General features: G+C 43.9%; 1 protein-coding gene across 1 annotated transcript in view; it reads left to right on the top strand.

Moving 5' to 3' along the window:
- The window catches only part of nudcd1 (NudC domain containing 1), a 71,155-nt gene that overhangs the window by 28,900 nt on the left and 26,612 nt on the right, over nt 1–15,643 (top strand). Inside the window, exons 3-4 of the mRNA XM_039736533.1 lie at nt 2,292–2,477; nt 15,091–15,274. Of these exons, the coding sequence (XP_039592467.1) occupies nt 2,292–2,477; nt 15,091–15,274 (370 nt within the window). The remainder of the gene's footprint in view (nt 1–2,291; nt 2,478–15,090; nt 15,275–15,643) is intronic.

Here is a 15,643-nt window from a genome sequence, read left to right as displayed (position 1 = left end):
TTATTCACCTTGTTAAAATGTAGAATATGACAAGCAGCTGCGTATTGGAAAGGCTCAACGTGGCACAGAGGAGAGTTGGATTTATAATCCCAGTTAATCCTGGGCTGTGGACTGGTGCCACTTTGTGACTTCTTGCAAGTGGTTGCCCTCAGTGTGGCACAGTAAACTGCACAGCACAGTTTGATTTGCATGGCCTTACGTTTTGTACTCTTTGTTTGTCTCCAGGGTTTCATCTTGTGTGATATGCATTGATCGCCACATTTTCATGTACGTTATTTTTACACCGAATATGTTTGTTTATTTTTTTATTTTATTATACTTTATTAAACCCGAAGGGAATTACTTGGTTTTCGCATACCTCTTGGGGTCCGAGCCATTGTACAGCACCCCTGGAGCATTTGAAGGTTAAGGGTCTTGCTCAATGGCCCAGCAGAGTAGGATCTCTTTTTTTGAACCAGCAACCTTCGGTATACCAGCACAGATCCTTAGCCTCAGAGCCACCACTGCTCCCAAGTAATTAGGTAATGAAAACTGTCCTCAAGTGGGTTTTACTAGCTGGGCACATTTTCCGCTGTGCATTTGTTGGCATACGCTGATTTGCTGGCGGGCATTTCTTGACGCTCTTTTGTCGTCGTCCCCAACGCTGGAGCTGTTGCTCTGATGAATTACTGACTGGCCTTATTGAACGGACATTACTAGCAATTCTTAACTTTCTTTCTCTGCTCGGTGTCTGTGGTGGACTTGGCCCTCTTTGGCGTTGATATGTGGCTGGGTGTTGTGGTGAACCGGAGAGTTCCTAAGCCCAGTCATTGCTCAGAATGCCCACTAGAGACCATTGAAAACCTGGCTAGTTGATTCACAGAAAAGTCGCCCCTCACAGTTCACCCCCAACAATTTGCCCCTGTAGGTAATGAGTAGGTTAGAGAAATGTAAATAATGCACCTAATTATTTTAGATCTTCTAATTTATTTTGGTTTAATAAGCGCACGTTAAAATTGCCAAACAATTAAACTCGCCCTTTGCAGAACGTTTTTCACAAACTCCGATTCCATGTTGTTCACCGACTGTTCTCTTTGAAAGCACGGAAATCTACCAATTTTCTTTTGCCTCTTTTTGCCATTGTAAATTTTTATAATATAATATGGCGCGGTGTGTAAATTGATATTGTACTCTATGCGATGGCGTGGCTTCTTCTTCAGCATCGCCGATAGTCAGGTGGTGAAAACAGCAAACGATTAACGGCCGTAGAGTGTCCGGACACATTAAATTGAGTAACAGTGCGAACTTCAGTAACTTTAGTTCTATGGAACGCTATTTCGATATTTAAATTAAAATACAGGTGGTAATAATTTAAACAAAGTTTCAATGATCCAGTTAGGTGATAGCTGGGGTGAAGCGTGAGGAGTGAAATCTGGGGGGTCGGGGGGCAACTTTTCCAGATCCCAGCTAGTCACACAAACGCCAATGTAGTATCTTTACAAATCAAATTCTTTAATATTCAAAGAGAGGTTCTGTTTAATAAGAATCTCCAATGAGCACAAAAAACACAGAAGGCCTTCAAAATGGGTCATCCAAGGCAAACACGAGCCCAAGGGGCAAAGCTGAAAAATGGAGCAGAAAAATGTCAGCTCTGTCAATGAAGCAGTTGGCACGCCAACACCATGGGCATTCAGAATGAACTGCAAGGGACTGTTGGCTCTCCCAGCCTGATGTCAGGCCCTTGACAGCGGTGGCCAGGTGGCCCTGCCTTGGTGGACCAGCCACAAAACACAAAGATGATGCATAAATACACAGAAATGAGATGGTCACCCATACTAGCATAAAGGAATCGCAAAATAAACAAAACGGACATAGAAGTGGCATCTGAACCCCAGCTCTTGGCACACATGATGGTGCTGTCATGTCATCTGCCCCCTGGTGGTCCCCACGGTCACTGCAAGTAACACAATAAGACACACATTTGCAGAGCCTGTCCTATCAACACTTTGATGCCTGGCAGTTAGCAGCCATGGACAGGGCAACACCGCCTACTGTTTAGTGCTGCCAGTTTCTCCTAAAAGCACATTTGGGAATGTAATGGAGAAAAACTCAAAAAAAGGCACGTGAAGAGCATTCAAGCGCAAAAGCCATGCATGTGTGACTATTTAACATGCTTGTAGGAATGAAAGTGAATGGGCATCATGGTCTTTAGTGAGTTAATAAGAACGAAGAGTGTTCGTTTTTGTCAGGACAGCTGAGCAATCTGGCACCAATGTCAATGTCACCATTGTCTGTTTCTCTGGCAATTTCAGGACAGCGTCCTTGGCAAACCAAAGGAAGTGTTTCGGCTCTCGTCGGAGCTGCACGGCTTTGAGAATCGCCTTTGTTCTTCAATTCACTTCACATCTTCCACCTGGGTCACCGTGTCTGATGGAACTGGACGCCTGTATCTTCTGAGGACAAGCAAACGAGGTGCCAGTCCGCACGGCAAGTGGGAGGTAGGCTGATGCCGCCGTTTATTTATTTTTGTCTCGCTGCTTTGTTGCCGTATGAAATGTGACATTTTTAAAAATGACAGCCTGTGAGAATCAGAATTACAGATTAGCTGACGGCACTTGCAAACTCTGCAAAATTCTTAAGGTAATCTCGACGTTTGAAATCATCCACTTGTGTGGTGGGAAAAAAAGGCTGAGGCCGAGGTTTTAGAATACACTGAAATGATTAGGCAGCCAGAAAATAAAAAATAAAAAAGCTTTTCAAAAGTTGAAGAAAACCCCACAGGGAAATGAATTCCACTATATATGAAATATATTCGTTGATATTTAAATGCAATGTGTGTGTGTAGAACGTCATCAAGGGATATTTACATGTGTTTTAGTATACACAGCAAGTACATCTACTCCGTGGCGTGTATGTGCATTGTAAGAATCTAAAAAACAAAGATCATAAAGCTTTGGGACACGTCGGCGAATCCCTGTACACTGGAATTCAAGGTGAAAATCAAAATAAGTGCAAACAAACGGTGGTCTTAGACGCGAGTCACCAAATCAGAGGGTCTCAAGATGGCAGCTTTAAGGGCTCAGGAGTTGAAGAGGCGGAGTCCGGAAAGCAGAAGTGATGTCATCGACGAGCGGCCTGTCAATCATTCCATCTGCAGAGGCAGGAAGAGGCGAGGTATCAGGTGACAGCGCCAACCTGTGGTTTGGAGTCTTCAGACGAGCCCTGAGGTTACCAATACACACACACACATACACACATATTTATATTCCAGCACACTGGGCTGCCTGGACGTTTTAATCCTGCTATCTCTTTATTTTTTGTATTGTCCATGTATGCGACATCATAGTTTATCATTTTACACTTTATCCTTTTATATTTATCTTTGTATATTGCACCAATACTATCCTAATACACATTCATGTACCTGGCCAAGAAAGTAAATTCTGATTCTTCATTTTTGTTTGCATTCTCTTGATGAGGCCTGCTGCTAATGTCACTTAAATTCATTTATTCGTCTCATCATACAACACTCAATAGCTCAGAATGGCAAAACGAAAATAGGATTTTAGGATTTTTTGAAAATGTATTCAAAGTAAAAAAAAAAGATGGATTCCCACCGTCTTGATTCCTCTTCATCCCAGCACTCTGTGCTCTGTGTTTGGTCCACCTATGCCTGCTAATCTTCAAGATTTGCAATATCGACGAGGAAGCTGTGAATTCAGTAACTGGGGACCAGTTGAGTCGTGTGTGGCAAAAACTGGTCTACCGTTGTGATGTTTGCGCTCATGTTAAGGGCTGGCAACCTCAAGGACCACAGGACCAAACTCTGAACTTTCCTCTATCCAGTGTGTTTCTGTCTTATACGGTTTGTTTGAAATACATTTTTGGAGTCTGCTCTTTCATTTTGAACAGCCCTGTATAATATATATAATTCTCACACATACATATATATGTATGTGTAGTGTATGTGTGACACTTGCTTGTGTGTGTGTGTGTGTATATATATATATATAAATTTTACAGTGCATCCGGAAAGTATTCCCAGCGCTTCATCACTTTTTCCACAATTTGTTATGTTACAGCCTTATTCCAAAATGATCATTTTTTTCCTCAGAATTCTACACACAACACCCCATAATGACAACGTGAAAAAGTTTACTTGAGGTTTTTGCAAATTTATTAAAAATAAAACAACTGAGAAATCCCATGTCCATAAGTATTCACAGCCTTTGCTCAATACTTTGTCGATGCCCCTTTGGCAGCAATTCCAGCCTCAAGTCTTTTTGAATCTGATGCCACAAGCTTGGCACACCTATCCTTGGCCAGTTTCGCCCATTCCTCTTTGCAGCACCTCTCAAGCTCCATCAGGTTGGATGGGAAGCATCGGTGCACAGCCATTTAAAGATCTCTCCAGAGATGTTCAATCGGATTCAAGTCTGGGCCACTCAAGGACATTCACAGAGTTGTCCTGATGCCACTCCTTTGATATCTTAGCTGTGTGCTTAGGGTCGTCGTCCTGCTGAAAGATGAACTGTCGCCCCAGTCTGAGGTCAAGAGCGCTCTGGAGCAGGTTTTCATCCAGGATGTCTCTGTACATTGCTGCAGCCATCTTTCCCTTTATCCTGACTAGTCTCCCAGTTCCTGATGCTGCCACCACCATGCTTCACTGTAGGGATGGTATTGGCCTGGTGATGAGTGGTGCCTGGTTTCCTCCAAACGTGACGGCTGGCATTCACACCACAAAGTTCAATCTTTGTCTCATCAGACCAGAGGATTTTGTTTCTCATGGTCTGAGAGTCCTTCAGGTGCCTTTTGTCAAACTCCAGGTGGGCTGCCATGTGTCTTTTACTAAGGAGTGGCTTCCGTCTGGCCACTCTACCATACAGGCCTGATTGGTGGATTTCTGCAGAGATGATTGTGGAGATAGGAGAACCTTTCAGAAGGACAGAGGACCTCTGGAGCTCTGACAGAGTGACCATCGGGTTCTTGGTCACCTTCCTGACTTATGATCTTCTCCCCCGATCTCTCAGTTTAGATGGCCGGCCAGCTCTAGGAAGAGTCCTGGTGGTTTCAAACTTCTTCAACTTACGGATGATGGAGGCCACTGTGCTCATTGGGACCTTCAAAGCAGCAGACATTCTTCTGTAACCTTCCCCAGATTTGTGCCTCGAGACAATCCTGTCTCGGAGGTCTCCAGACAATTCCTTTGACTTCATGCTTGGTTTGTGCTCTGACACGAACTGTCAACTGTGGGACCTTCTATAGACAGGTGTGTGCCTTTCCAGATCAGGTCACATCAACTGAATTGACCACAGGTGGACTCCAATTAAACATCTCAAGGATGATCAGGGAAAACAGGAGGCACCTGAGCTCAATTTGGAGCTTCATGGCAAAGGCTGTGAATACTTATGGACATGTGCTTTCTCAGTTTTTTTATTTTTAATGAATTTGGAAAAACTTCAAGTAACCGTTTTTCACGTTGTCATTATGAGGTGTTGTGTGTAGAATTCTGAGGAAAAAAATGAATTTAATCCATTTTGGAATAAGGCTGTGACATAACACAATGTGGAGAAAGTGATGATGCGCTGGGAATACTTTCTGGATGCACCGTATCTAGCAGGTTGCTCCCTGATGTGCTAAGCTGTAGTAACATTGATCGAAATGAAACTTTCTCTTGATTGGCAGGTTTCTGCTGACGTCTCCTTTCCACTGGCGTACCGCACACCACTATTTAAGGCTAATGAGCTTTAATTCCCATAGACTGTCTGCTGTTTTAGAAACGTCACTTTTGTCCAGATTGGCACTGATCCAGTTAATATCACCTCAAGAGGTGTCCCATGTCACGAATAACGTTGTTAGGGCCCAAAACGACGAGTCAGAGCAGCTGGTCCCGGAGTTTGCTGACTCTTCAGGGCATTTTTTGTAGTCCAGATTGCTAATTTACATGCAAATGCTTTCCTGTCAGAGACGCTCGGTTCTTGCCCTCTAGCGCTGTATACTTTATATTTTGTCAGAATATACAATCACAATGTCATTTACATTTCATACCGTACAGCTCTTATCAGGGGAAAGTTTTTATTATTATTACAAGGCTTCCAACATAAACTGTAATTTAATGGTTGGCCGAAATTGATTGGAGTGTAAAGTGCAAAAGCTAAAATAAACAGCTGCCGTCCTTCTGTAGATTTGAAAAACCTCTCATAACGGACCACTGCAAAGCTTCAGCATAAAATGTTAACACAACAGAATTGTCTGGTTGGCATGATGCCATTTATTTTGATGTAATCGAAACACAAAAAATGTAATCGGTTATTGTCCACAACCTTGGACAACCGGTAAGGGCACAAAGCAGACCTTTAGAACATTGACCAGGCGATGTCACATGCCCATAAAAAAAAAAAAAGAGTGCATTTTATAATTGTCATTGTTAAACACACTTTAACAAACAAGAAATCAAACAATGCTTCAAATGATTTTAGAAACCATTTTTAGGGACCAAGGATCCCACTGACCTCCTTCTTCAGTGTGAAATCGTATTCTGTTCAGATTATCCTATTATTATAATAATTTTGTGTCTTCTGGGACCACTTCACTAATATGTCAATACTAACTCACATTTATTTAGAGGAAATACAGTTAGGTCCATAAATATTTGGACAGAGACAACTTTTTTCTCATTTTGGTTCTGTACATCACCACAATGAATTTGAAATGAAACAACTCAGATGACGTTGAAGTGCAGACTTTCAGCTTTAATTCAGTGGGTTGAACAAAACGATTACATAAAAATGTAAAGCAACTAAAGTATTTTTTGAACACAATCCCTTCATTTCAGGGGCTCAAAAGTAACTGGACGATCGACTCAAAGGCTATTTGATGGGCAGGTGTGTTCAAGTCTGTCGTTATGTCTTATCAATCAAGCAGATAAAAGGCCTGATTTGAGGTGCGGTGCTTGCATGTGGAAGATTTTGCTGCAAACAGACAACATGCGGTCAAAGGAGCTCTCCATGCAGGTGACAGAAGCCATCCTTAAGCTGCAAAAACAGAAAAAAAATCATCCAAGCAATTGCTACAATATTACGAGTGGCAAAATCTCCAGTTTGGTACGTCATGAGAAAGAAAGCAAACAGTGGTGAACTGAGCAACGCAAAAAGACCTGGACGTCCACGGAAGACAACAGTGGTGGATGATCGCAGAATCATTTCCATGGTGAAGAGAAACCCCTTGACAACAGCCCACCAAGTGAACAACACTCTCCAGGGCTTGGTCGGCGTATCGATATCCAAGTCTACCATAAAGAAGACTGCATGAAAGGAAATCCAGAGGGTGCATTGCAATGTGACAGCCACTCATAAGCCTCAAGAATAGAAAGGCAGGCTAGATTGGACTTTGCTAAAGAACATCTAAAAAAGCCAGCACAGGTCTGGAAAAACATTCTTTGGAAAGATGAGACCAAGATCAACCTCTACCAGAATGACAAAGACAAGAAAAAAGGATGGAGAAGGCGTGGAGCAGCTCATTATCCAAAGCATAGCACATCATCTGTAAAACATGCTGGAGTCAGGCAGTGTGATGGCTGCCAGTGGCACTGGGACACTTGTGTTTATTGATGAGGTGACACAGGACAGAAGCTGCCGAATGAATTCTGAGGTGTTCAGAGACATACTGTCTACTCAAATCCAGCTAAATGACGTCAAATTGATTGGGCGGCGGGCGTTTCATGATACAGATGGGCAATGACCCAGAACATACAGCCAAAGCAACCCAGGAGTTTATTAAAGTAAAGCAGTGGCCAAGTCAGTCACCTGATCTTAACCACATTGAACAGGCAGTTCACTTGTTGAGGACTAAACTTCAGACAGAAAGGCCCACAAACAGACAGCAACTAAAAGTAAAGGCCTGGCAGACCTCAAAAAGGAGGAAACCCAGCGTCTGGTGATGTCCAGGAGTTCAAGACTTCAGGCTGGCATTGCCAGCAAAGGGTTTTCAACCAAGTATTAGAAATGAACATTTGATTTCCAGTTATTTAATTTGTCCAATTACTTTTGAGCCCCTGAAATGAAGGGATTGTGTTAAAAATACTTTAGTTGCCTCACATTTTTATGCAATCGTTTTGTTCAACCCACTGAATTAAAGCTGAAAGTCTGCACTTCAACTGCATCTGAGTTGTTTCATTTCAAATTCATTGTGGTGATGAACAGAACCAAAATGAGTAAAAAGTTGTCTCTGTCCAAATATTTAGGGACCTAACTGTATTTCCTCTAAATAAATGTGAGTTAGTATTGACATATTAGTGAAGTGGTCCCAGAAGACACAAAATTATTATAATAATAGGATAATCTGAACAGAATACGATTTCACACTGAAGGAGGAGGTCAGTGGGATCCTTGGTCCCTAAAAATGGTTTCTAAAATCATTTGAAGCATTGTTTGATTTCTTGTTTGTTAAAGTGTGTTTAACAATGCCAATTATAAAATGCACTCTTTTTTTCTCTCTCTTTTTTTTTTTTTTATGGGCATGTGACATCGCCAGGTCAATGTTCTAAAGGTCTGCTTTGTGCCCTTACCGGTTGTCCAAGGTTGTGGACAATAACCGATTACATTTTTTGTGTTTCGATTACATCAAAATAAATGGCATCATGCCAACCAGACAATTCTGTTGTGTTAACATTTTATGCTGAAGCTTTGCAGTGGTCCGTTATGAGAGGTTTTTCAAATCTACAGAAGGACGGCTGCTGTTTATTTTAGCTTTTGCACTTTACACTCCAATCAATTTCAGCCAACCATAAAATTACAGTTTATGTTGGAAGCCTTGTAATAATAATAAAAACTTTCTGAATTAAAGCTGAATGTCTGCACTTCAACGTCATCTGAGTTGTTTCATTTCAAATTCTCTGTGGTAATGTACAGAACCAAAATGAGAAAAAAGTTGTCTCTGTCCAAATATTTAGGGACCGAACTGTAGATGCATCATTTTTATTACAGCCAAATGCAACAGTGACATTGCAGCATTTTGTTGGACCTGCACAGAGCTGCTCTTATTTTTATCGTCATTTCTACTCCTCAAGTGCTAAACGCTCCAGTGAGTCACATTATTTAGTGCCCAAGTTTCCCAAAGATGTAGCGTGCCAAGTACCAAATGGCTTTTATAGGCAGATGACGAGTCCCATTTGGGCACATTCTGCCTCTGCTCTTGGCAGGCGTCTTTGCTGCTCCATCTTGATGGTGTAGTAGCAGGGTGGAGGTGGGAGGTCCGCATCTGTACTCGAGTCAGCAGGACTGTAATTAATTCAGTTGAATTTATTCTGGCATGGAGCGCATTGGAGTCCGCCACACAGTTACGCATATAACAGGAAAAAGAGAAAGCCGCACACACAGTCAACACAGAAGCCACCATGCTGAACACTGAAACGCTCTACTAGATACATCAGGATGATTCTCCTTTGTGCTCTTCCTGAGTGTGTGTGTGTGTGTGCGTGAGTGTGTGTACAGTGCATGTTGACGCTCGTTGTTTGTTTTATTGAATCTGTGTAAGAATGCCTTATGTTTTTGTACAACACATTATTGTCTTCTGAGTCCCTGTAACCAAGACACAGACTGCTTCAGACCTTGAAGTCTAACGGGCACCGCAGTGGACCTGCGCTGCTCTGCCATCGTGAACTTCAGTCGGTCTGAGCAGGTTTGACAATGTCATTAGATTGTCCTGATGTAAGACAACATGAATGTCTAGGCAAGGCAGAGAGTTGTCACACTTGCCCCTTCGTGGATCAGCCTCCAGACTCTTCTGAGGTATGTACTTCCACCCCAGGACCAGAGGGGTGGCTGCCATTAACCTTATCCTCTTTTCCCCTCCACAGCTCTGAGAAGATGCCCAATAAGGGCAACTGACTCTGCCCCTTCTGCCCCCTAATCTCTGCTACATATCCCACTGCTTCCTAATGGAGGCGTCACTCAGTATTGAGAACGTACCGCAGGATGGAGGCCCTTCTCACCGTGACTCTCGCAGGCTTTACCAGCTAGGACCCTGATTTTTATTTGTTTGGTGTCATCGAGCACACGTTTTGTTTGGACAATTATTATAATGAAATGGTGACAGCCAGGTGGGTGCCCCCCGTTTTAACAGCTTGTGGACCTGCAGTTCCTTCCAACGACCCCAGAGTAAACTTGCCCCAAATTCCAGGAAATGTGACCATGTCGGGTGGGTGCGGCTGTGGTTTGTGTTCCCGAGTCCCAGTCCTACTCCCTCTCTTACGCCTTTGGGTTTTGTGTCCTGCATTTCTGGCTTCCCTGCTGTGTGTGTGTGTGTGCCAAAGATTTGCCTGCTGGGTTGACTGAGAACACTAAACTCGCTGAGTTTGAGCGAGCGCGTCCCTTGGTGGACTGATGCCCCTTGACCTAACGAGCTTGACATTAGGACATTAGAACAGTCTGGACGAGAACAGGCCATTCGGCCCAACAAACTTCGTCAGTCCTTTCCATTTATTTCTTCCAAAAAAAAAACATCAAATGAGCAAAGCGGTGATGGAAGATGAATGAGTGGAAGCGGCGCTTGGCTGTAGCATGGAACTCAAGGCAGGAGTCGACCCTGGACAGGATACCAGGCAGTCACCGGACACGTTCACTCGCACCTCAGCCATTTAATCTAACTTGCATGGTTTTTTTTAACAATGGACTGAAACAAAAGTAGACAAGATCCCCGAATACATGAAGTAAAACGGACCATTACTACCTCAGATAACTGAAATGTGTGGTCCCTGGTGGTGGTGCACAGTAGAGAAGGTGTGGGCCGACACAGTGAGAGATCAGTGGACTTCGCCATGGAAGTGCACCACTCAAACTGGTCAGAGATGCGCTCAGGACACCATCTATGGGGCTGTCACTCTGCAAAATGACCTTCTGAAACCCGAAAGCTGGTGAGCCACTCCCTCTTTGAGGACCAGAAAGCTGAGAAACATCCCATTACTTCATGAAGGGACCTTCCAAACATCTAAACTCTTGTGCCTCAAAGACCAATGCTTTTCCCTATGAAGTTGCAGAAGACACAACGGCAGAAAGCGAGCGGTTGAAAGCAGCACCACATACAAAGGATCATGCAGCAGAGAGTAAAAGTGCACGCCAATGCAGGAACAAAAGCAGCAGCTCCACACAACATCAGGCATCCTCAGAAAACTGTTTATCTGTGCCAAGATAAATTCAAACTCTAAAATTCCAATGGGTTCATCTGAAGGAATGTCGGGCTCAACAGAAAATACCCAGCCATCCCCATTTACTTAAAGGTTTAAACAAAGACGAACGCTCGATGGCGTAAAAATGAAACAAAGCCACCTCCACCAAATGACAATGGCTGGAATCTCGAATAGAATAGAATCTCTTGTTTTGTCTTTAGGTGATTGAGGAGCTCCTTCAATCTGGTCACTTGGATAAGAAGTGATGCCTCCTTCTGGATGGCTGTGCTTTTATGGCGCAGGGTCCACACGGAGCGGAGTCCGCTGCTCTGACTGGGCAGTTTCTCTGAACTGTGCAGGAGGAGGAGGAGGAGGAGGAGGAGGAGGAAGAGCAGACAGTTAGCAGTAGCGCCCCCTCTCGGTCCGGGGTGGAACTCTGAGGGTGACCGACTGAAGTGCATGTGTGACACCGGTAGCGAGCCAGTGTCTTCTGGGTTATACTGGATGTTTGTCTGTTTGCGTCTGGTCTTCTATATCAATGTACGTACAGTACATAGTTATCATATTTCTATAATCTGTCTGCTTATCAATAAAATGTATTATTCTGTTTCTTAAAAATGAGTGGGCTTCAGTTACCTTGATATAAATCTAATGGCCAGAAACCACCTTCTACAACAGCAAAAGGTACGGAAAATACAATACAATACAATTTATTTTCCTATAGCCCAAAATCACACAAGAAGTGTCGCAATGGGCTTTAACAGACCCTGCCTCTTGACAGCCCCCCCAGCTTTGACTCTCTAAGAAGACAAGAAAAAACTTGGGAAAGTCAGTTCAAAGAGAGACCCCTTTCCTGGTGGGTTGGGCGAGCAGTGGGTGTCAAAGAGAAGGGGGAACAAAACACAAGTATTCCTCAATCCAGTGTAACAGTAAAATAAAAATATTACAAATACAGAGCAGAATTCAACAGTAGATGATATCCCATAATAGGATTAGAGACCTCGGCCATTGAGCTACCTCCCCAAATTGGCCATTCCACAGCTGAGTTAGCACTGGGTCAGCCAATCTGATGAAAGGACCCCTCTACCGGACGATTCCTGCGATCCTCCATCAGAGACGACTTTACCTTTGGCAGGTGGGCCGTGGCACCGAGTGGCACATTTGAGTACCGAGAAGAGAAACCGAATAGGTGAGGGTGAGTAACAAATTCTAACTATCATCTTACTTATGTTTTAGTGCTCATGACTGACAACAGAGATGCCAGTCTGCACAGTCAATCAGCAACTCTAGTCAGGGTGTGCTAAACTGAAGTCATGAGTCTTAAAAGCTGAAACCGAAGGGGCATCTCTTATAGTAGTGGGCAGACCGTTCTACCTGCCATAATGAAGTTAGGAGCCTTACTGGACTGTTTAGTGAATTACCGAAGGTCAGTGAGAGAATTGCATAGTCAAGTGAAATCTGTCCTCATTTGTCTGACCACTACTTTTTTGCCCACCATGCCTTGTCTTCCTTTTGATGCGACTTTGGCTCTGAGATGCTGACCCCTGTGTTGTTGTTGTTCACATTGCACACGTGAGTGTGTGTTGTGTGCTTGTGTGTGTGAATCTCGTACAGTTGTATAGTTTTTCTTTGGTTGCATTCTGTCATTTGTTCTCAGCTCTCTCAAACTGCTGTTAAAGGAATAAACTAAGAAAAGACAAATGGGACCGTAAGAACGACGTTTGAAGGGCACTGATGGTGACTCCATTGCTTTTAATACTCCTGAAGAAAATATTTAACGACTTGTATTGTCAGGGATTTTGTCCCGTGTTCTCACTTATTTCTGTACATTGTCGAACTTTATTGAGCGACTAAAACTCCTACGGCAAGTGGGAGCTGCAAGAAAGCTTTTAATGGCCGTGCATTAACGCTAAATGTGATGGCTAACAGTAATTAATATGTGTTATTTAAAGAACTCCATAACGGCAATGCCATCCTACGCACACTTTGAGGCTCAGTCACAAATGGAAAAGTGACGGGAGGCAAACACAAAAGCACGAAGGAAAAATGAAAGGAAATGGAGTGAAGCTGCCTGGTCACATGACTAAATGCTAGCTGTTGCCATGCGTTTTTAATCGTGCGGGGTAATCCTGCCAGTTTAGAAAGTAACGGAGAAGGACACGTAACAGGCGAAGTACGAAAGTGAGCAAAAGGGGATCTTTATTTATTTCATTTTTTTTTTTTTTAATTAATAGGACCAAAGTCTTCCATGCTGTGGGGTGCTGGCTGTCACTGTGTGATGTACGGTGCCCTCCATGATGTTTGGGACAAAGGGGGCTCCACAATTCAAAGTTACAAATCCAACAATTCAGACGTTGTAATTAAAGTGCACACTGCAGACTTTCATGCAAGGGGATTTGCGTACATTTCAGTCGCATGACACTTTTTCTACACGGTCCCCCCATTTCGGGGCACAATTGGTATCGCAGGTGTTTGTGTGATTCCTCAGCTTGGTTCTGCCCTTTGGGGTCTGCCATTGTCATCGTTCAGCATGAGAACTTAAGTTGTGACAATGAAATTCAGAGAAGCTATTATGAGGCTGAAAAACAAGAATCAAACCATCGGAGACTTCGGTGAAACCTGAGGATGACCGAAATCAACTGTCTGGAACATCATGAAGAAGAAAGAACACAGAATCACAAAGGGGCTGGTAGGACAAGGAAGACCTAAACTGCTAATGACAGTATGGTAAAGAAAAAGCCCCCAACGCCTGTCTGACAGACCAGAAACGGTCATCATGAGGCTGACGTGGACGTGTCGGAGACGACCAACAGCACAAGACTTCATGGACAGAAACGCAGAGGAGGCCACACTGCAAGATGCAAACCACAAAAACAGGGCGGCCAGATTACAGTTTAGGAAAAAGGACTTCAAAGAGCCTCTGATTTTTGGGTAAAAGCTCTTGTGGACAGACGAGACAAAGATGATCCTGCTGTATCGGAGTGATGGCGAGAGCAAAGTGTGGAGACGTCAAGGAACTGCCCAAAGAAGACCACCTCATCTGGTAAACAGGCTGGTGCTGGGGGTGTTATGGCCTGGGCATGTATGGCTGGCACACTTCTCTTCATTGATGACGGAAGTGCTGACAGTTAGCGGCACAATGAATTCTGAGGTGTGGAGAAACATCTGATCTGCTCAAGTTCCTGTCAAGGCCTCCAAACTCGCTGGATGGCAGGTAATGAGCCAAACGGGCTGATGAGGCCAAGCCGGTCACCCAACTGAAATCCAATTGGCCTTTCATATGCGGAAGAGAACATTTAAGGGGACAAGACCCCTGAAGCAAGCAGGAGCTGAACATGACCGCTTGGCCAAACACTACCAGAGGAGACCCTCAGCACCTGGGGCTGTCTATGGATTGCAGACTTCAAGCGGTCCTAAATATGATTGACGGCTTTAATAGACCTGGCGTTGCTGTGACCCTAACGTGATGATGCTCTGAAATGGGGGGACGGGGTAGAAAAAGTGTTGGTGCCATCAAAATATCTGCACGTCTGCAGTGTGCGATTGAATCTCAGTGGCTGAATTACCTGATTTGTAATTTTAAATCAAGGGAAAAACGTGTCTTTGTCCCAAACCTGATGGGGAGGGAGGGCACTCTGTCATTTATGCCATAGTGGAGTCCTGTTAGCCCTGGGAAGCCCCCTGCCCTGGTCTCTGATTGTTTATTGGCCACTTTCCCGGTTCGCGCGGGTTGGACGGCGGCACCGCCACTAAATTTTGGGGGTAGCGGAGCCAAGTTATTTGTGGCCGGATGACCGCGATTTCTTTGAGTCCCCTTTTGTGATGCGCGGAGGGATGGTGACCTTACTCTAAACCCAAGTCACAGGGGGCTCTCGGATGTCCAGTTTGATTTATTGCTTGACGTGTATTCCATATATTAATTGTTCTTCTTTTTTTTTTTATTCCAGGTCCTGTTTGACCAGACTCTCGGAGAGCCCTTTATAATTCTGAACAGCCTTTCCTACGTGGCCTCAGGCTGCCATTCCTTCGAGGTGCTTGTGCTACGGTTAGAGAAGGAGGAGGTCCTTTCCAAAGGAAGTGGCTTCCTTGTGTCACTTGAATGGCTCACCATCACCGGAGAAGGTGACAAGGGTAGGTGTGCTGCGAGTGCATTTCAATGATCTGAAACCTCATAAAGGAGTTGAGGTGAAGTAAACATTTAGCAGCGCCACTTGAGAGTGCTGAATGTTATAAGAACTGTATGAAAAAATAATCGGGATGTGTTCTTACAGACGACCATTTCATTATTTATGACAACACGTGCTTTGAAGTCACCTCTACATCTGAATGTCACAAGAACAAGGTCACTGTGTATTTGTTTTTACAATAAAAACGTTGACCGTGATTTGAGCTTTGTGTTTACTGATGAGCTTCGGAGGGCATAACTTGACTGTAAGAGGTTCAGAAGATTTAGGACAGAATCATCGTTAAGACCGTATGATAATGGAGAATCCCCTGTTA

This window comes from Polypterus senegalus, chromosome 15 (assembly GCF_016835505.1).
Source record: "Polypterus senegalus isolate Bchr_013 chromosome 15, ASM1683550v1, whole genome shotgun sequence".
NCBI lineage: Eukaryota > Metazoa > Chordata > Cladistia > Polypteriformes > Polypteridae > Polypterus > Polypterus senegalus.
The sequence above is the reverse complement of the archived record's forward strand: the minus strand, read 5'-3'. Positions and strand labels throughout refer to the sequence as shown.